The sequence below is a fragment of the Fusarium proliferatum genome (assembly GCF_900067095.1).
Source record: "Fusarium proliferatum ET1 genome assembly, contig: FPRO_scaffold011, whole genome shotgun sequence".
Taxonomy (NCBI): Eukaryota; Fungi; Ascomycota; class Sordariomycetes; order Hypocreales; family Nectriaceae; genus Fusarium; species Fusarium proliferatum.
In genome coordinates, this window is record NW_022194800.1 from 1,308,893 (window position 1) to 1,327,840 (window position 18,948).

Genomic DNA, 18,948 nt, shown 5'->3' on the forward strand with positions numbered 1-18,948 from the left:
AGAATAGTAATAAATTGGAGATTCTGATATCTGCTTTTGGAAATCGATCCTCGCTCACTGAGTCTATGTACTCTGTTTTTATCCTGCTGCCTAACATTTACGCTGCTGTTCATGTCTCTCTCTGTTGAGTCCTGGGTTGTGTATCAAATTCCACATATTTTGCTATCCAAGCGATGCTCAGGCACTTGATAAAATGGCCGCGAGTCGTCGCAATCAGTATGATTTTACCGAATCATAGAGGCCTTCGGTTAACTTCCTTTCCGGACCACACGACCATGAAGCTCAACGCCATATTCTCAATACAAAATCCTTCAGGCTATAATACTGATGCCTCATCGCCAAATCATGCCATACCAACATGAAAGCTATGTCTCCGATAGCGATGGAGTGAGGCTGCATCGATGTGTCAGTAAACAGCAGGCAGCTATGGGGGCCATTGGGGCTATTATCAATATCAATCAAGAAACACTGCATCATTTGTCTCGGTTAATTGAGTGAGGCTTCATTTTTGAGAAGCGACGCTGACATGGTGTTCCGATCAGCCAATGAGTTTAATCCATGCATCTGTAGGATTCTCAGCTCGTGACCAAAGAAGCAGCTGAATTAACGTTTCTCCAACCTCTCAGTTATCAATCTGTATTTTCAGGCTGTCAAGCGGCACAGCAGCATTGCTGACCCGATCACGTCTTACGTGGACAGCCATTCGACCTGTAGGATTCCGCCTTGCTTACCTATATACATGGTTTATTTGTCTTTACGAAACAACAGCCAATAAGAGCGATTGTACCTCGTGAGGCTCTGGAGACCGTCAGCAGTAAGCATGATATGGTAAAACCTTCCTAATATGGAATACGGTGAAAAATCAGTTCTTTTCTTCTGTTCCGGAGAATCGATTCCGAAACAGTAACCGTGAGCAGTCAGATTCGCGACTTCTGGTGTGATGGTTGTACTGTATTGCACTTCAGACATCCCTTTCAAACCCCTTGTTTCTTGACTCTGCAGTGTAGTCAACAGATTGGCCAGAGTCAATCAGGTGTGACACTGTGCTGCTAGAGTCGTTGGGCTTGGCTTCACATGCGACGCGCAGCTTGCGACATAGATAACAAGGCTCAGTTCCTCGCGTCCATCCGTCTTGATTGTTGCTTCTCATCCTTCAAGCTTTTCAGAGCGACACCAATGATACTTCACTTCTCGGCGATATAGACAATAGTTTCGTCTGTCTATTGCCTTTTATTACAACCTGCGCCGCTGTCGGCGATTCTACCCTCTTCGCATACCTCATCAGTCAGCTTTTACCCTTCCAACCAGACTTCACACAAAACTTACAATGTGCGTCTGGATCATGAACACGAACCACTTTCTATGTGGTCACACAACCCTGACCCGCGCATTCTCGATGAAGACCGGCTGCTGGTTCACCTGTAACGTCATTACCGCCGAGGTTGTAGGTCAGGGCGTTCACAACTGGTCGAAGCCTTGTTCTTCTTGCATCTCGGCTGGGACTTACTGGAAGAGGGGAACTAGATGGTACCATAGAGCATGATCTGGCAAGCCAAAAAGGCTTTCGACAGAGCTCTGTCTTCAAGACAACGGCGGCACTTGTCGCAGTGCTTGCGGTTTATTATGGTCGTGAGAGAGACTGGCCTGCTGTGCTGTTATCTCGTGGCAGCCTTGGGAGTATCGTTGGGCAGAGCGTGTATATTGGTTACGGAAGCTCAGGCTGAATGAGGTGTTTGCCGTATTAACGAAGGTATAGTGTCAAGGACGTGAATAATCCTGAGTATTGAGGAATCTTCGTGTTATCCGAAAGCATGGTTGATCAATGGTTCTATCTGAATACCTTTATGGATTCTTGTAAATAGCTTCTGGAGTTCCCGTAACGGAGGGTAATCGTTATGATCTAAGTATATCATCAGTGCTCCCATTATGACGTGAAGCTTCTTTATCCAAGTCACCAAAAGCAGCCTCCTCCACTGACGGCTCCTTTCTAAACCTCTTATGATGAGGATCCTCATGCTCTAGACTATTCAGTTGATAGCTGTGCGAGGGTCTGGCCCTCCAGTTCCCGCTGGACTTGGATGGACTGTCTCCTTGATGCTTAGACTTGGCTGTGAGACCGAGAAAAGTCAAGACTCTGGGAAGGTATGTTCTGAGAAACGGCTTCAGGCGCATCAGGTTGTTGCATACAATGCCCATGTTGGGTTCGACCAAGGACCATACACCAGCCTCGGCTTGTTTCCGGGTGAAGTCGGGATTTGTGGCCATGATGTGGACGTAAGGAGCTCGGACGATGGACGCGATTAGGACACTGCAGGGGCGGTTAGTATTTTGTTATCTCTTAATCAACCAGTAGATACCTACGCAGAACCAATGGACAGAATACAGCCCACAACAACTTTTTGTCGAAATGGTATTTTAAGATTATGTAACGTGGGAAGCGGTAAAATGATGATGGACAAATCAGTCGCAATGTTCAAGACGACTTGGGAGATGGCGAGATTGTTTAAGCAGACTCCCGACCCAACATCCTTCGGATTGCAAGGCCCTGAAAGTAATACGGTGAAGGTGATGGTATAAACTAATAACGCAATTGCAATGACATAGACCGAGATCTGATAGGCCTCGTGCTGGGCTTATGCGGTAAAGAACGGACAGGATCGAGAGCTTCGCAAGTACTATCATTGTCAGCGGATAACGACTATCTCTAAAAGATCATTATATGTACCTTGTTATACTGAACCATATCTGCGAGAGAGACATCCCAAGCATGCGAGCCCCATCCGTACTTCATCATGAAGCAAACAGAGGTAAAGTATCCCAGCGCGGCGCCCCATGCAAGCGTGATGAGAACGACATCAAGTTCCCATTCCTTGACGACCAGTACGCTTGTGGCATATCGAAGAGCGAGGGAGACCGTGGCGAGGAAGTACGTGACTGCAAAGACCGTGATTGTCGCGAGTTGCACGTCCGAGAGAGGTCTGTCAAAATTGGACTCCTGGCCGATTGGCGGCGGCACAACTGACGTATTGTAGATGTTGGCCCCAGGATCGAGAGTAGCCATGATGCTGAAGACTCGAACTCAGGGTAGAGTGCATTGAGAGAAATGGGAGGGAAGTCACATTAAAGCTGGTCGAGGCATTCACCTCAGCTGGGTTGAATGTTGCATTGTAAGGATTTTTCGTAAAGCCAAGCCCATACAAAGATTCAAGGTCCTCACGCGAGTCAAGTCCATGGATGCATGGTCGTCAGTGCCAAGCCAACACCAATCAGGGGGCAATTTCTTAAGGATATATCGGCATTAGAATGGACATGTTGGGGATGAGTGACTCCTGGATCAGCTGTTGCATTACTGGTATCATGCATCAGCCCTAGCGAGCTGTACTCTGCATGGAGTTAGTTCACTGGCGATCAATAACGGGATCTGGCCACCGTTGAGCCTAATACCCTCCGGGCCAACCCAATCTATTCCCGCGGGCCAACTCTACTGGGGAGGAGATTCAGGTCAATTACCAGATACATGGCTGTCGCTGGAGGTATTTCGAGAATTCCTTAGAAGCTAGGTGTAGGTAGTCACTTAGGTCAAGTCTTGTGAAGCAAATAGCTCAATCGGTGTTAATGACCTGACCTTCCCAAAAGCCAGTCAACGAAAGAGAAATGCAGAAAATCGCATGACTTGATTTCCTGAGCTGACGACAAAGGATTTAGCGTGAACTTAATACCTCGGGCGATGAAACATACTCCATTGAGGAGCTGGCGGATGTAACTCCCAGCCGCATCTTACAAGGGTGAACCAACAATTGTCTGACATACGAGTTACAACAGACCATGTCTCTCACTGGACGGGAAATCTACTTGGCAAGGAGTTGATACCATCATTTATAAGCGAGTTATTGCCCTGCAGATAAGCTTGCTCAAAGCGGGTTGTATGAGGGCCCGACAAGGGCATATAACCTACGTTACTGGCTGGTGCAACAAAAAAAGCAACACCATACATTCTCCCTGTCTCCTCACTCCAAACATAGATCATGATATTCAACTCCCTTGTCACGGGATCTAAAGCCCCGAGGTGTAATCTCAACAGCGAAAGGCCGCTGCCGTTAACCCCGGACGAGGTTACTTCTGAGTGGCTATCGGAAGCTCTTGGCGTTGCTGTGAAGGACTTTAAGATCAGTTCTGTTATACACGGCACCTCGTCCAGAGTCTTTGTGGACCTCGTCTTTGGTGATGGTGTCAAGACTGAGATTCCTAGTAGGGTTGTGCTCAAGGGAGGATTCAATCCAGTGATTCGCGAGACGGTTCCTCAGATGTTACCGACTTACCGCCGTGAGGCTGAGTTTCACTATCATGTCGCTCCGCAGACAACGATGCTTCTCCCAAGGATCTGGTTCGCTGGCACAGATACCGTCAACGGCCAAGGCATATTCATAATGTCAGATGTATCAAGCGAAGCTACCTTTGGCACACCATTGGAGCCCTGGGCACCTGAGCGAGTCGGCGAAGCATTGAAGCAACTCGCTAGTCTGCACGCAAAGACATGGAATACCAAGGAGGAGGAATATCCCTGGCTCTTTGGCAAAGACGGATCAAAGCTGGAGAACCCTGTTCGAAGCATTATCCTTGCGCTGTTGGCGCCTGCACCATGGGGAGCACGCTTCGATGAAAAGGTTCGGCCGCCTGTAGCGAAGGAATTGCTAGATCCTGATCGTATACGCCAGGCTTTCCAAGCTCTGTGGAAACACGGCGATGCGGATCAAAAGTATTACTCGCTGATTCATGGTGACGACCATGTCGGTAATACCCTGATTGCGAATGACGGGACTCCTGGGTTCATCGATTGGCAGGGCCTGCAGTATGGACCGTCGGTTCTTGACTTGGTTTATTTCCTCACGGGTGCTTTGATGGTTGAGGATAGACGGAAGCACGAAGCAAGTCTTGTTGATACATATTTGGAGGCTTTGAATAACGAGGGAGGACCGAAGTTGACAAGGGAGGATCTATGGGATGATTATCGGCGATACAGTTTGCAGGGATTCCTTTGGGCGATAACGCCTCAGACTATGCAGCCGGATGAGGTGGTGTTTGCTATGGCGGAAAGATACTCTGCTTGTATCATTGACCATGGGATTCTTGAGTTACTTGGCGTTTGAGTTAGCAATCGAGAGCAGATATGAATTACTAAAGAACAAACCGTATTTATGTTTGTTGGATGTTCAGGAATCAGATGAGTGACAAATGACAAATCTGGCGGACAAGCTGCATAGTATGGTGAAGGGTAATACATAGAGCCGGCGTAGGACCGTTGAATATGAGTGCCGAAGAAGTTGCTAGATGAATCGACGCTAATTAAAACGGAAAAGACCTATACATATTGTCACAATGGTAAGAGCTTGGATACCCCAAAAATCATTTTATATTTCATCTTTTCTAGACAAATAATCACTAAACCACGACTCAAGCAAATTCCCAAAACCTGTTTACAAAAAACCTAAAGTAAAATCAAGAAATCAATCGCAAACATCAAAATTACTCAGCAGCGATAGCACCGTCAATGCACTTAGTACCCTCAGCGACCTTGGACACAAAAGCCCAGCCTCCATTACAGATACCCCAAGAAGTCTCAGAGAAACAGTGCATCATGCCAGACTTGACATCAGAGGGACAGGCCTGGAACTCACCAGACCAAGCTGGAGCTCCGGCTTCGGGCTTGGCTGAGTCGATTGGGGCGGGAGAATCGGTGGGCTGAGCGGGAGTGCTGGGCATGGTGACCATGCTAGAGGGAGATGCAGGAGCTGAAGGTTGAGCGGGGGCTGAGGGCTGTTCAGGTGCAGGTACAGGGGCAGAGGGTTGTTCGGGAGCGGGTGCAGGGACGCTAGGCTGAACAGGAGCCGAAGGGGCAGCGGGAGCACCCTCTACAGGAGCAGAAGGCTGTTCAGGCGCCGGAGCGGGAGCACTAGGTTGAGCGGGAGCAGGGGAACCAGACTCAGCTGGCTTCTCTGGCCCAGGAGCAGCAGTATCATCCTTGAAGTTGGGCTCAACACCCTTGGCACAAGTACCCTCACTTCCAGGTGTACCCTGCTCGTAAATCTTACCGAAGTCGCCAGGCTCAGGGAAGTTGATGACACTTCCACTAGCACCAGTGGTACACTCCCCAGGAATGTTAGCTCGGAAGATAGCAGGTAGCGTATCAACGTAGCTACTATCATCCTTTCCGCCTACTACTTCAATAGGAGAACAGACCATGTACATCTCGCGATTACCGATCTTGTTGAACCAAGTCCAAGCAAACGTCGCCGGCCCATTCTGCATATCCTTAGGAATAGGAATGTTGAACTGCTTAGTACACTCCTTGCCTGTATTATTCCCACACTCCTTACCGTTCTCCCGGCCATGCGGATCCGTCCCGGTAGAAGCGATGTTACCCTCTGCCTCAGCGGGACAACCGCCGATGATGCTGTAGATGGTGTGCCACTTCTTAGGGTCCTTGGGGGGTTCCTTTCCGTAGGCGACGCTGAACTGGCATGATCCGCCGCCGTGGACGGCGCTGCCCCAGAACTTGACGAGCTGGGTTGTGCCGGCTGTTACCTTTGTGACTTGCTCGGGGTGCTGGGTGCGGCCTTGACAGGGGAAGGGGAGATCTTCGCTGAGAGGCCAGGTTTGGTAGAGGGGTTCGGTGTCGAGGTTGAAGGGGTGGGGTTCAACCATGATGACGTGGGAGGAGACTTGGGTAGCTGTGAGAGCTAGGATGCTGAGGGTTGACAAGAGAGAAGGCATTTTGATGTTGGTAGATGATACTTCTCTATAGAGTGTTGTGTTGTGTGCGTTGATTGTTGAGTTGTGAAAGTTGGTTGTTGTTGTGTTGCAAGATGCAAGATGCAAGATATAAGTGTTTGATGGGATGAAGTAAGAAGAGCGTTGAGAGATATTCTGGTTCATTATATACCGGGTGTTTGACAGTCACATATTTCGATGTTCTTGGCAACAAAGACTAGTAGTAAGTCACCGAACACAATGCTTGTTGCCTGTAGGATAGTGAACGTACTGCAATCAACACCCGAAACCAGAACAAAGAACAATCGACTCACATTAAATGTTCACTATTCACCAAACTGTCTTTGACTTCACCAGTCCTTGGCCAAAAAGCTGACAGGAGACAAGTAAATAAAATCTTCAGCTGATCAAAGACTTAAACAGTGCTAGGATACCTCGGAGAACTCTATGAAAATGTTGATGGGTTCTTGAATCAGTTCACCTTTTTACCCGCCCTGAGACCTGGCGTTTCCCAACGCTCGTACGATCTGAGATGTCTCAAGATACTCATGCGCACACAGCTACACAACTCGATAAACACGTTACGAATGTCGACCTCTTGTTTGTCCTGCCATTTTATACTTTATTTCACTAAGACAAGATTGTTCTGAGAGGAGGTTTCAGAAAGTCAGGAGAACTATGAAGTTAAACCACGTTACAAAACTGACCAGTCTAAAGACTTTGGTGACATGGTGAACTTGTCTACAACATTTTCATACATTTGATAGGTGTCTCCATCCTAAGGGATGACAGGCTTAGCTCCGTTGCCATAAACTTAGGAGACTATTTGACGAGTTTGGGATGAGTTTAGAAGGACCTTTGATGAGTTGACAGTGACGTTTTGCATCAGATCCTGGAGCTTTCATGCTCGCCTCCGCCATCCTTTTCAATTTCGCCACCTTCGCTTTCTGTATCCCAATAGCCCCAACCAACATATGACCCTTCGTCATCCTCGAAATCCCAAGGATAGCCATCAACCTGTCTCCAGAGTGAACACTCAATAAACTCCCAGCTGTGAATCGGACAACCCTCGTTTTCCGGCTCGAGGGTATTGTTCTTCCGCAGCCCCGGCAGGGCGCATGGTCATAGGCACCGATGACCTGCCCATCGTCAATGTTCAGAATTCCTTCATCTTGCATGTCGCGGATCTCTTCCATAATCTCCACCCACGTCTCATCACATATGTCTGGATCTATAGAACAGTATCGGATAATGAGGGTCTTGAGGGTCAGGGAGTGATATAGGAGAAAGCTGAGGAGGAGCTTAGAACTCAGCTCGCTGCAGCTGAACTCGACACTTCGAAGTCGGCTGAATTTGATAGGTGGCATCGCAAAAAATATCGGCACGCCATGTAGCTCGAGGAGAAGATCCTCTAGTTGAGGCATAGATTTAAGAATAGTGGCGACGTGACCCTGGTCCAGTATTCGCATTGCCTCATCACTATCGAAATCATCCTCGTTCTCTTTATGGTCACTCAGGACAAGATGAAACTTGGTCAGGTTGGAGAAAGATGATGTCAGCTTCGGCACAAGCGGCGAGGAGTTACTGTCGAAGAGCAGAACTGAGAGACCCGGCAGGCATAAAGGTTCGTTCTCATCAAGAGGGTCAACGACCTGCAGAGAGGCATCAACCCGGAATTCAGTGAGTCGTATACGCGGGTCCCCGAGGACCTCGAGGGCGACAGATACAGCCCGAGCTTGTCGCCCGATTGTTCGACAGTAATAACCTGGTTCCAGCCAATTGAGGTCAGACCAATCGAATGATTCGGCATGTACTCTCTGATAATTCATGCGATTTCCTGTCTGAAACTTTGTTAGTGATTGGCGCGACATGAGGGAAATGGCTTCCAAGATGTTCGCATCCGTCTGACGCGTGAGTCTGCACTGAAGGCCAAAAGAAAACCTACACTTCACTTTGGACGTTTCTTTTGGCGCACCATATTGACTTACCGCTGGGTATCGGCCGTCTCGGTTGTCTATCAGATGGACTTGACCCTTGGGAGCTGGTAGACCATATCGGTTGATCAGAATGTCCAATCTGTCATGATACCAATCCGGCTGCATCATTTCCGCCCTGACACTGGGGCTATGCTCGTTCCATGGGGTTAACCAATCGCATCTGGGTGGGAAAGGAGGTCGCTCTTGCTTGGAGTCTCCAAGGCGCCTCCACATCTTGACAACTGGGCTGCTCGACTCTTCACTCTGTGCGCCTTCGAAAATACCCTCACAATCATCGGCCGTGCGGTTGCTGATTACGACGCTTCGCAGTGATTTGAAGAGAGGTAGGGCTCGTGTGAGGGCATTGATGTCGGCATGTCTTCGGCGGTTCGTGTGATGGCCTCGGAGAACAGACTTGTAGAGAGCGTGGAAGTCTTTGTCTGGTTCGGTAGACCAGACTCGATCCTCGTTTTCGAATTCATCTCCCCAGCAATACGACATCTTGCGGTCAGGCCAGTTTTCGGGGTACGAGGCTACAGTCTTGTAGACCTCCCAGTTGGCGAGACGAGGAGACAAGGTGGTATCATCGACCACGAGTTCTTTGACGCCACCAATAAGGAGGGGGTTGTTTGCGACAAGTCGGAAGACATCGAGATCGAGCTGGTGGCATGAGAGGTATAGCACAGGGTAGAGGTAGGGTGATGCGATGCTGTTAAGCTTTCGGCAAGTTGCGCGGGTAGCTTTGAGTGCGTCGCCGGGAAGAAGCTCAATCACAGCAACTTGCAACTCGTCGGGTAATCTGAGAATATGACAGGAGTCCATGCTTGCGAGATGCGGCGAGGATGGAGACTTGGTTGGTATGAAAGAGGAGATGAGGATAAGGATGAGGATGAGGATGAAGCGGCCGATGTGGTAGGCAGATGTGGCTGCCTGGATGCCTTAGACAAGTGAATCTGGCACTGTCACTGCCACTGGCAACCGCAATGCTTTTGTGTAACCTCACGATGTGGGCTGCCTCTCTACAGTTGTGGAAGATAACGTGACATGAATCTGTGACATAAACTTAGGTAAGGCTTATGGTTGTGATCTAAGTTTTTTACAACCTTGACAAATAAGTCTAACCTATGAAAACATCATAGAATCTCATCTAAGCTTTAGGATTACAACCTGAGCTCGTCGCTACACAAACAGTAGAATCACCATAGCTGCCGAATCATCGCAAACTGTTCCCTCACGGATCAGGGCCGAAAGCACCACTCAGCAGCATCTCATTGACTGCCTCTTCCTGCGCATTCAGCCAGCGAACCCATTTTCCGCTCTCGTCCTCATCATACTTCCAGATCTGCCCGAGATCCTGCAGTGTCTCATTCCTTCCGCAGTCAGTAATAGGCCCACCATGGAACACGTTGTCAAAGGACCCTGCCTCCAGCTGTAAGATGGCTTGGTCGTGGAACTCGGTCAAATCATCGGTAATCTTCCACCACGGTAGCTCTGAATCATAGGGCCTGAGGCTGCAGTGCTCGATGATAAGGGTTTTTAACGTGAGGCCGTGACGTCGGACGAAGTCGAGGAACATCTGGGGGTGCAAGTGCCCGCAGCTGAACTGAACAGATCGCAGGCGAGCGAATGTCACCTCAGTAGGAAGAATGGAAAAGATGGACATTCCATGTGGCTCCAGGTACAATTCCTCTAGGTGGATCATAGATTCAAAGATGCGGCGGACTCTGCCTTCCTCCACAATCACGTCGCCAACGGTACCGTACGGCAAGTTGCTAAGCGTAAGGTCGAGCTTGGTGATGTTTGTTGCTGCAGAAAATCCGCTTCCAAGTCGTGCGGCGAATGGGGACTGTCGGTCGAAGAGCGTGATGGCCAGGCCGGGTTGATGCCCTCGGGACTGTATGTCGTAAGTCGCATCGACTCGGAACTCAGTCAGTTGAGACTGAAGCTTGGGATCTTCGAGAACGAGGAGCGCGAGAAAGATCGCCCGCGCCTCGCGTGCCAAGACGAGAAGTTCGGAGCTGTCACAATCAAACAGGAATTCGGCGCGGCCTTGTTTGAATGCTTCCTAGTCATCCAACTCATCCTCGCTCTGCTATAAATCAGCGACAGTGGCAGAGGGGGATCAAAGATAGACTTACATCGTCTTGCTGCTCAAGGTAGAGGTCATACGTAGACTGAACTGCAGTCATGTTTGAGACGCTATTTTTCGTGATATCCATCACCAGTCGGTCATCGAGCCAGTCCATAGTGTTGACTGGTGACCTGTCCTGGAGGCCTTGGGTGGTCGGATGCCAATCACACCTCGGGACCAAAGGCAAATATCCCTCTCTTTCGAAGCGCCTCCACACCTTGACCACGGGGCTCGATGAGACGCTGCTTTGAGCGCCTTCCGAGAACCGGTCGTCTGCCATGCGGTTGGTAAGCACGAGGGTCTTGAGATTCTTCAGTCCTGGAAGTGCTTTCTTGAGCGCGTCGAAATCTGCGTGGGCCAGGCGGTTCTCATGATGACCTTGGGCGGTGCTGCTGAAGAGCTCCCAGGCCTCTTCACAGGGTTTGACCTTGGAAGGCTCCCGGTTCATAAAATCAGGGTCAAGGGTCTCGCCTTCGTCAAGTTCCAAATGGTGGCGTCGGTCATCTGCATCCTCTGGGAAGGTGACCACCTTCTGGTACGTTGGCCAGTCGCGGACCGACGGCGGAACAGTGGTATCATCGATAACCAGCTCACGTACACCGCCGATGAGAAGAGGGTTCTTGGAGACCATGCGAAAGACATCGAGATCCAGCTGGTGACAAGAAATATACAAGACCGGGAATAGGTAACGCGATGCGATGCGGTTAAGTCGCTTGGAGGTCAGTCGTGAGGCTTTTATGGCGTTTCCTGGGAGGAGCTTGATGATGCTGTCGACTACCTCGTCTGGGCAGTCAAACAAGCTGACTGGCGCCATATTGTGTCGACAGACGGTGGGCGGTTGTAGGCACAAAACGTGAGACTCTTGTGTGATGGTTTGAAAAGAAATTCTCAGCAGTGAGGAGGGGGAAAAAGGATCGCGATGGCCTCGCCACACGTGACACGCGCAGCTTCGCGTCCGGCTGTGTAACCTCAAATTGCAGTATCTCCTGGCGCCTATCTGACATCCTGAACTAGATGCTATAGTAATGCTAGCGCTTCCTTGTAGTAATATTCTCTAATAAACTTTAAGGTATAAGTTAACTATATAATTACTTAAAGTCTATCTCTTATTAATAATATTTATAAATATATATTATACTTTAGTGCTAGACTAGCCTATTTATACTACCAATTTTATATAAGTTTTATATAAATAAACTGCCTTTATTAAGAACTTTAGTATTACTTAGCATTAGAGGATAAGTGCTAAAATTGGTATATTAAATCCTAAATTGCAATAAAGTACACTATCACCAAAAGGGTAGCAGTATTGGAGGAACCTTTTTGCCAGCTAGATAACATTAAATACAGGTTAGTCACTTCTAGGGGGAACCTTACATAACTTAAGGTTGCTAGAGCCTAAAGCATGTTAATACAACAATTAAGGGACAAATCTGACTAGAAAGACACTAGAATAAACTAATATAGATTTTCTGGTTAGATGACTTCTACGGCCACAATAAGGACTACGCAACCCAAAACTAATATGCCCTAATACGTAAGCAACTCGGCGGCATATCAGGCCAACTTGAATCAATTTCTGTCAAAGTAGGGTCAGGGTACCTGTTTTTACATTAAATGAACGCTCCTGAAGCTCAAAGGAGTCTGGCATGTATCACTGGTAATAGAAAATTGGGGAAAACCTTGGGGCAAAAAATCCCTCTATATTGTATGCCAGAACCCGGCAAAAACCACGTAGCAGCTTCTCTCAACCAATAATGGACGAAGGATGAGTCAGCTTGATGCCGAACTCAGGTCCGTCCCTCTCAATCAGAAGCAGGTGCCCTGAGGGAACTTGTTCACTCCACACATGCACTGCCCCTTTGCATCACGAGGCTCCGAGCTGTACCTAAGACAGCAACGCTGTTGAAAACCGCAACCTTGGCAGTCGGAATAAGTACAGCATGGGCTCCCACCAAAGACCTGGCGCTCTCGACACCTCTTTTCATCAGCTGGATTCATTGACACAGTATCGTTTGCCATTGCAATGCCAGCAACAAGCGTAAGGGCAAGAATCGTGAGCTTCATGGTCTATATAGTGTCAGTGCGCCTTCGTGCAATGCGACCCGGGTAAGTGATTGGATAACTGACGAGCAATTTGTTTCAACTACTTTAATGTATTAGCTCAAAATACTTATTTCTGTCGAGCTTTGTCTAGAAAGCATATATAAAGGGACCAGAGTGACTTACTGGTGACTAGAAGAAGGGTTGGATAAAGATTGCTGGATGAAGGTTGAAGCTTTCCGTGTTTGATGAGGAACAAGTTCCTTATATAGGTACATTAGAAAAAACAATTTTAATTTCCTCAAATAAGGGGTAGCACCAAGGCAACTTACTGATTAATATTTTCAAGACAAACATAACTTGCCTGTCTCATTAACAGAAATGCAGAGGTAAGCCCAATTCCTACTGTTATCTTCCTCAAAATACTTCTAACATGTATAGTAAAGGCCAAGGAAATCTAAAGTACCTCTTTATTCGAGGGAGGACGGTGTCTAAGACTTGTAGTCGGCCCGGACCCACACGGTCAATGTATTTATGAACATTGTCTCAGCCCTGGGACTCTCGACTGCCAGCTATTCCGGAGTCAACTTTCGGTCCGTTTCAGTCCTAGAAACAATACTCTATAGTCTATTATCGGCCCGAATGTCTTCGGAAATTAGTTATACAATTAAGTGTCAGAGCTAGCATTGTCAGATGCTAGTTACCCCAGATTTGATACGCCAGCTTATCTCAGCCATAGAAATAGTTCAAGATACTGTTAATAAATATGAAACGAACTACTTAGTCTCATAAGGGGGAGGCTTCAAAATATTCCAATATCTCAGAAAAGGACAAAGCAAGTGGCTTGTGGAAAAGTGGGAAGTTCTTTTCTACGTGCAAATGCAAGCAGTACCACTGAGCAATGCAGCTCCCTAGTTATCAAGAGGCAATACCAGAAAGTCAATTGGGGCTGTGGGATACCGAGAGGTCGTTAGGATGAAGCATTAAGAGATGCCCTTTAGTTCCAGAGTCATAACCTTGGAGCTACACTTCCTCATTCGTTGTCCCGTCTAATATTTCTATCAACCGGGCTTGCCTGTCCCTTTTTCCTCTAGACATATCTCTGTCCATGGCCAAATCAACCATCTCTCAAGATCCTCACAATCTGGTTCCAAGAGGCCCTGTAAGATTCTGTCTAAGGAGGTTCCAGGTGTAAGTCATGACCTCCTTAGATTACTAGATGAGATACTACATCGACGTATGAATGTATCCAGAAGAAACCCGGCACGTATTTATCCAGCCATGGAGGCGCCGTTTTGTCACACGCTCAGTCAAGGCGTGCACAGCCGCAGGCAGACACCAATGAAAGCCCTTTTTGCAAACGAAGGTCTCGGTAAATTTCTTTCCCTCCCTTGTTCAAAAATCTTCCGTGTGCTTCCCCCTTCTTTTTCGTCCTTTGATCCATACCAGACCCAAAACCAATATAGCCGAGAACCAGACCCTAGTCCCTGACAACGGCATAGTTGTGAAGCCATGCCCCGACTACCTGCTTCGGGGCGACGCTAACGTCCTCGCATTTAGTCAACATATAGCCTCTTACTGAGCTTCGTCGTACTGACTGCCTGTGATCCAGCCTATCGTACACTCTCCATGGCCGAGACAGCAGTGGCTGCACGACACCGCGCAAAAGCCACCACTCTTGATGTTACGTCCTCTAAGCTCGACCGCTACATCGCTGGACACCACCTCGTCATCTTGCTCGTCACATTTACCTACTATGCCGGCATTATTCGCTTTGCGATTGGGGAATTCCTATTTCGTTACTAGGAATGATATGTCTCCCGCTATGCAAGAGCTGAGAGAGGCAGCAAAGGAGGCTGGAATTATCGTCTTGAACAAAGTTGGCATGGATCCAATCATCGATCACCTCTACGCTATCATCACCATCGGAGAATTCACGACAAAGATGGAAAGGTAAGTCGTCGGCACCCTTTGGCCCATGTCGGTCGGGGTAACATGCGGGATTGGCACGCGGGTATTTTTCTCAATAAATTCTCCCCTCTGAACAACCCTGGTGTTTGGGTAACCTACTCCAGCGAAATCTGCAATGCCATCCCAGTCTAGGTCGACGCAGAGGGTGTCAGCCTTGTCGAGAAAATGTATTGACAGTATCGTACGCGATGTCATCAAGCGGGAAGGCACGGAAAGGAAATCTCCATTTGCACCATAACATGCACAGACTGGGTCATATCCATATGAATGGTTCTTTGGCAATTATTTACGTAGTGGATGACTCCTCAGCAGCAGCAGTCGTGGTGGTCTCCTCAACGATGACTTCAGTGGTATGTCATAATGGATTATTAATTGCAGCGAATACGGTATCGAGATGTTTGGGAAAATTGATAGTGCTGACTGGCGAGGCCTGGAATGAGCTGGATAGAGCGTGATGGACTGTAGTTAGTGAGATTGTAGTGGCGGACCACATTATGTGCCTGGTTACAACACTCAGGAAGTTGCCTATAGAAAACCAGGCTTCATTGAATAGATGCGTATCTGTAAAACGTTCCAAGTGGGTAGAACTAAATAATAGACAATCATACAATCTCTACACTGACCTGGAAGTTATCCCAAAAGCTCAGTTCTTGAAATCCCTTGAATCCAGCCATGTAAAAAAGTGAAGTATAGCCGACACGCTCATACATACTCCCTTTGGCACGAAGTAAGATACCCTTCTGATCACTTCCGAGAAGAATGAGGAGAATAAAAAGATCACTATGATCAGTCGGTTCCAGTTCCGGTGCATCATAAGTGAAAAAGGCGCTGAACCGTACCCCTGCGGTTTCAAACTCGTACGAGATGTTGCTATCTCGCCGATACTGGCAAGGCTCGAATTTCAGAAGCGGAGCATTAACATGGAGCGCCCTCTTTTCAAGACCTTGAAAGTCGAGAGGGTTTTGGAAAGCTGGGAACCCTTCCAACCTAACGCACTCCACCCAAGGTTTAGACTGGTCAGCAATAGTAACGCCGCGATCAGATTGGCAAGATGCCCACGACCAGCTTGGGAAGCAATCCAACTTCTTCCGGGCGTCGTCTTCTGGATCAGCCTGCCACATCAGCCCCCAAGAAATATGGCTGCCGAATATCCCACCAAAGTACTCATCCCCGCCTAGGGTTGCAAGCCGGGTTCCAAGTCCATGGACAGCGACGAGACGATCTGTCGCGAATGAGAGGCCTTTAGAACTATACTCTTGTACGTAATGCATCCATGGACTCCAGGGCTGTTTTAATTCCCCCGGAACGGAAATGCCGTGGAAAATGCCCGAGTTAGAAATTCTGGGATCAGTTGAAAAAGTGTCACATCGGCTAGAGAACTCGGACCTGGCTGCCTTATCGCCGACACAGATCCAGAACACGCCGTTTCTAGACCAGTGGAGGGTTCGACGAGCTAGGAGTCGTTCTTGAAAACACCAACCTCGTTTGAGAAGCGGCGCCGCGTCGAATTCATCGACCAGAGCTCTCCGTGGTGCGGGGAGGTGAACATATTCATTGGTGCGTTTGTCGAAGCTGATAACACAGCTGGTAGTGGGATATCGATGTGCTGGACGGGGAGCAAATAATCCCGTGCTGCTGTCCGAGGCGCCGAGCGCCGAGATCAGGCATACCGCGTTGGTATAGTACGCGCCCATCTTGGGCGCTTCAGCTTTGAAGTCGTCTTGGTAGTTGTCTCCAGGGTGAGATTGTACAATGCAGAGGGCGTCAACCCAAAGATATCGAAACCCGAGAAGCCGGGTGAGCTTGATGGTGTCTTGTATGGTCTTTGGTAACACTTTTTCATCGATGTGCTTCAGGCGAGCTGAGAGATTCGCCCGAGTTGTCTTTGCTGGATCATTGCCAGTGCCCCAGCAATAGCTGAGTATCAAGTACTTGATCTGGTCGGCTTGAGAAGGAATTTGACCGAATTCCTCGGACGATATGATGAGCCTAGCATTTGGACCTTGATCATCTCCGACGTCGATCAACCGCTTGGGCATGGCACCTATTCTGTCCATTTTGAACCCTTGCTTGCATTTGCGATGAATTCGATTACCGTTGATACAGTCGTTGAACCATGGTTTTATCGAGTCCTGTACGAGGTTTTTCACATCCTCGTTTACCGTTTCTGGCGAGAAGGCTAAATATCCATTTCATCAGCCAGAATCGACCTAATTGTGATTGGCATTTCATACACCTTGGTGAGGGCGCGGGTCCAGGCGTGCCATCCCACTCTTGAAGCCATGTAGCCGATTTTGACCAAGCCAAGTCTTGGAAGAACTCTTGACGATAGTCGTCACCAATCTGGAAGAAAAGCTCTTTTCCTCTAAAGAACCAGAGCTTGCACAGACCACTGGGTAGCTCGTCCAGGTTTGGTAACCAGTGGAGGACTCGGGCTCTCAGATTGATGCAGAGACCACATCCAGCGGCAGCCGATTCCTCCAAATCAACCGAGGAGTCGTAGTGATTAAGGTGAAGCGACGTGTCGCGCTCCAAGACCGCTTTGCTACGATTTAGAACCCACTCTTCACAATTCCATGGAATGGATCGGCATTTGAGGCATCTCCATTCGCAGGTTTGAATCGGATTCGCATGGTTAGTCATGCTGGCCAGTGTTTTAATTCTCTATGAAGAAACAAACGCTAGAGTGCGAAAGACCCTGCTTATGAACATACCTAACATTTCGATTCAGGCTAGGAGTAGAATTAGTTAAGCGCAACTAAGACCAATAACCGTGGCCAAGTGGGAGCATGTATCAGCGCTAACTCAGCTAATAGGAGGCCTCGGAGGCTCGTAAGCGCTTTGCCTCCAGAAATGAAGCCAATACAAAGTCTCGATATCAGCCTTCTCTCCACTCAGCTGACGTGCATACATCACGGTTAGTTCCTCGTAATAACTGATTGGATGCCAGAATTGTAGGGGTGGTGAATATGCAATGTAAATTGCATATGGCATCTCAGCCTCAAAACGCCAAGGCCAGATTGCACAACTCAAGGACGTCAACAGCGACAACGATTGCGTAGGTAGACCAGTATTTAGGCGGATCAATATCTCTCAGAGAATGTTTCTTTTTTCTCTTTCTTCGATTATACAATCAGAGACTTGAGGCTTTTCAAAAGCTCATTGACAATGGAAGCCACAGCTTGGGATGATGGATACCCAAAGCATAAAGGCTGGGTCCGTTGCGGCTGCGACTACGTTCCACCTGCCGTAAGTTAGCATCCACCATCAGCGAGTAATTGATCAATACTAACCTGATGGTTTCTGTAAACTAACAGTGGGGAGAAGAAAGAGGAGTAAGCATAGCGAACTCTGCAGCGATACGCTCATGACCTGCTAACCAGGTCGCAGTGCGGGTATAATGATTGCGAAGGGGGGTTTCACGGCAGTGATGGAGGTGTTTGGATTGACTGGGAGTTCAAAGGAGGGGCGACAAAGAGGAGATGGTATTGTGACTGGGATTGTGCTACGTGGACAGCTGAACAATTGGTAAGCGCTTCTTTATTGCTTTTGCGAATCTTACTGACTGATTAGTGTGAATGCGACGATTCAGATTGTCTTTGCGGCGGCTAAGCGCCTGAAGGTTCCTGCGTGCTTTCGTTACACTAGGTTGACTGTCGTTTGAGGACCATTTTATGCTACTATACGAATAGACTGGCGAGTTATTTCCATGTCAGAGGCCAGGCCGGGTCATGAAGTCACGGTGTTTGAAACTTATCGACGTCACGCAGTCATATACCTCAAAATTCGTGTATTTGCACGGTATGATAATTATACCAGTAGACCCAAATAAAATTGAACATCATCTTACTTGAGGTAGCCGACTTGAGTACAGCATATTTTGAGCCAGAAATCTGACAGGTGGCGCACCACCTCATTATTCCACCAGAGGCCCGCGTTTGCCGCCAGCCTGATTGTAATTCGTCCACCTCTCAGCTCAGCCCATTTCTGACGTAATAGATCCAGATTTCTATAAGCGCAGTGGAAGCGGAGCTGTTTCAGCTGCTCCAAGAAGGACTG

General features: G+C 48.3%; 7 protein-coding genes across 7 annotated transcripts; 2 read left to right on the top strand and 5 right to left on the bottom strand.

Moving 5' to 3' along the window:
• Nucleotides 1-1,893: 1,893 nt before the first annotated feature.
• On the bottom strand, nucleotides 1,894-3,061 carry FPRO_08623 (uncharacterized protein; the record flags this gene model as incomplete). The annotated part of the gene is made up of 4 exons (XM_031222311.1): nucleotides 1,894-2,308; nucleotides 2,362-2,545; nucleotides 2,654-2,675; nucleotides 2,726-3,061. The coding sequence occupies 4 exons, from the start codon at nucleotides 3,059-3,061 to the stop codon at nucleotides 1,894-1,896; spliced, it is 957 nt and encodes a 318-aa protein (XP_031087783.1).
• A 964-nt stretch (nucleotides 3,062-4,025) lies between these two features.
• On the top strand, nucleotides 4,026-5,147 carry FPRO_08624 (uncharacterized protein; the record flags this gene model as incomplete). Its single annotated transcript, XM_031222312.1, has 1 exon — nucleotides 4,026-5,147. The coding sequence occupies one exon, from the start codon at nucleotides 4,026-4,028 to the stop codon at nucleotides 5,145-5,147; it is 1,122 nt and encodes a 373-aa protein (XP_031087784.1).
• A 376-nt stretch (nucleotides 5,148-5,523) lies between these two features.
• FPRO_08625 (uncharacterized protein) lies at nucleotides 5,524-6,771 on the bottom strand (the record flags this gene model as incomplete). Its single annotated transcript, XM_031222313.1, has 1 exon — nucleotides 5,524-6,771. One exon carries the CDS (start codon nucleotides 6,769-6,771, stop codon nucleotides 5,524-5,526), a length of 1,248 nt encoding a protein of 415 aa, XP_031087785.1.
• Nucleotides 6,772-7,653: 882 nt separating this feature from the next.
• FPRO_08626 (uncharacterized protein) lies at nucleotides 7,654-9,566 on the bottom strand (the record flags this gene model as incomplete). Its single annotated transcript, XM_031222315.1, has 3 exons — nucleotides 7,654-7,785; nucleotides 7,836-8,609; nucleotides 8,757-9,566. 3 exons carry the CDS (start codon nucleotides 9,564-9,566, stop codon nucleotides 7,654-7,656), a joined length of 1,716 nt encoding a protein of 571 aa, XP_031087786.1.
• A 409-nt stretch (nucleotides 9,567-9,975) lies between these two features.
• Nucleotides 9,976-11,689, bottom strand: FPRO_08627 (uncharacterized protein; the record flags this gene model as incomplete). Its single annotated transcript, XM_031222316.1, has 3 exons — nucleotides 9,976-10,762; nucleotides 10,823-10,833; nucleotides 10,883-11,689. The coding sequence occupies 3 exons, from the start codon at nucleotides 11,687-11,689 to the stop codon at nucleotides 9,976-9,978; spliced, it is 1,605 nt and encodes a 534-aa protein (XP_031087787.1).
• A 3,802-nt stretch (nucleotides 11,690-15,491) lies between these two features.
• FPRO_08629 (uncharacterized protein) lies at nucleotides 15,492-17,532 on the bottom strand (the record flags this gene model as incomplete). Its single annotated transcript, XM_031222317.1, has 2 exons — nucleotides 15,492-17,068; nucleotides 17,124-17,532. The coding sequence occupies 2 exons, from the start codon at nucleotides 17,530-17,532 to the stop codon at nucleotides 15,492-15,494; spliced, it is 1,986 nt and encodes a 661-aa protein (XP_031087788.1).
• Nucleotides 17,533-18,057: 525 nt separating this feature from the next.
• On the top strand, nucleotides 18,058-18,501 carry FPRO_08630 (uncharacterized protein; the record flags this gene model as incomplete). The annotated part of the gene is made up of 4 exons (XM_031222318.1): nucleotides 18,058-18,138; nucleotides 18,207-18,224; nucleotides 18,280-18,417; nucleotides 18,463-18,501. 4 exons carry the CDS (start codon nucleotides 18,058-18,060, stop codon nucleotides 18,499-18,501), a joined length of 276 nt encoding a protein of 91 aa, XP_031087789.1.
• Nucleotides 18,502-18,948: the final 447 nt, after the last annotated feature.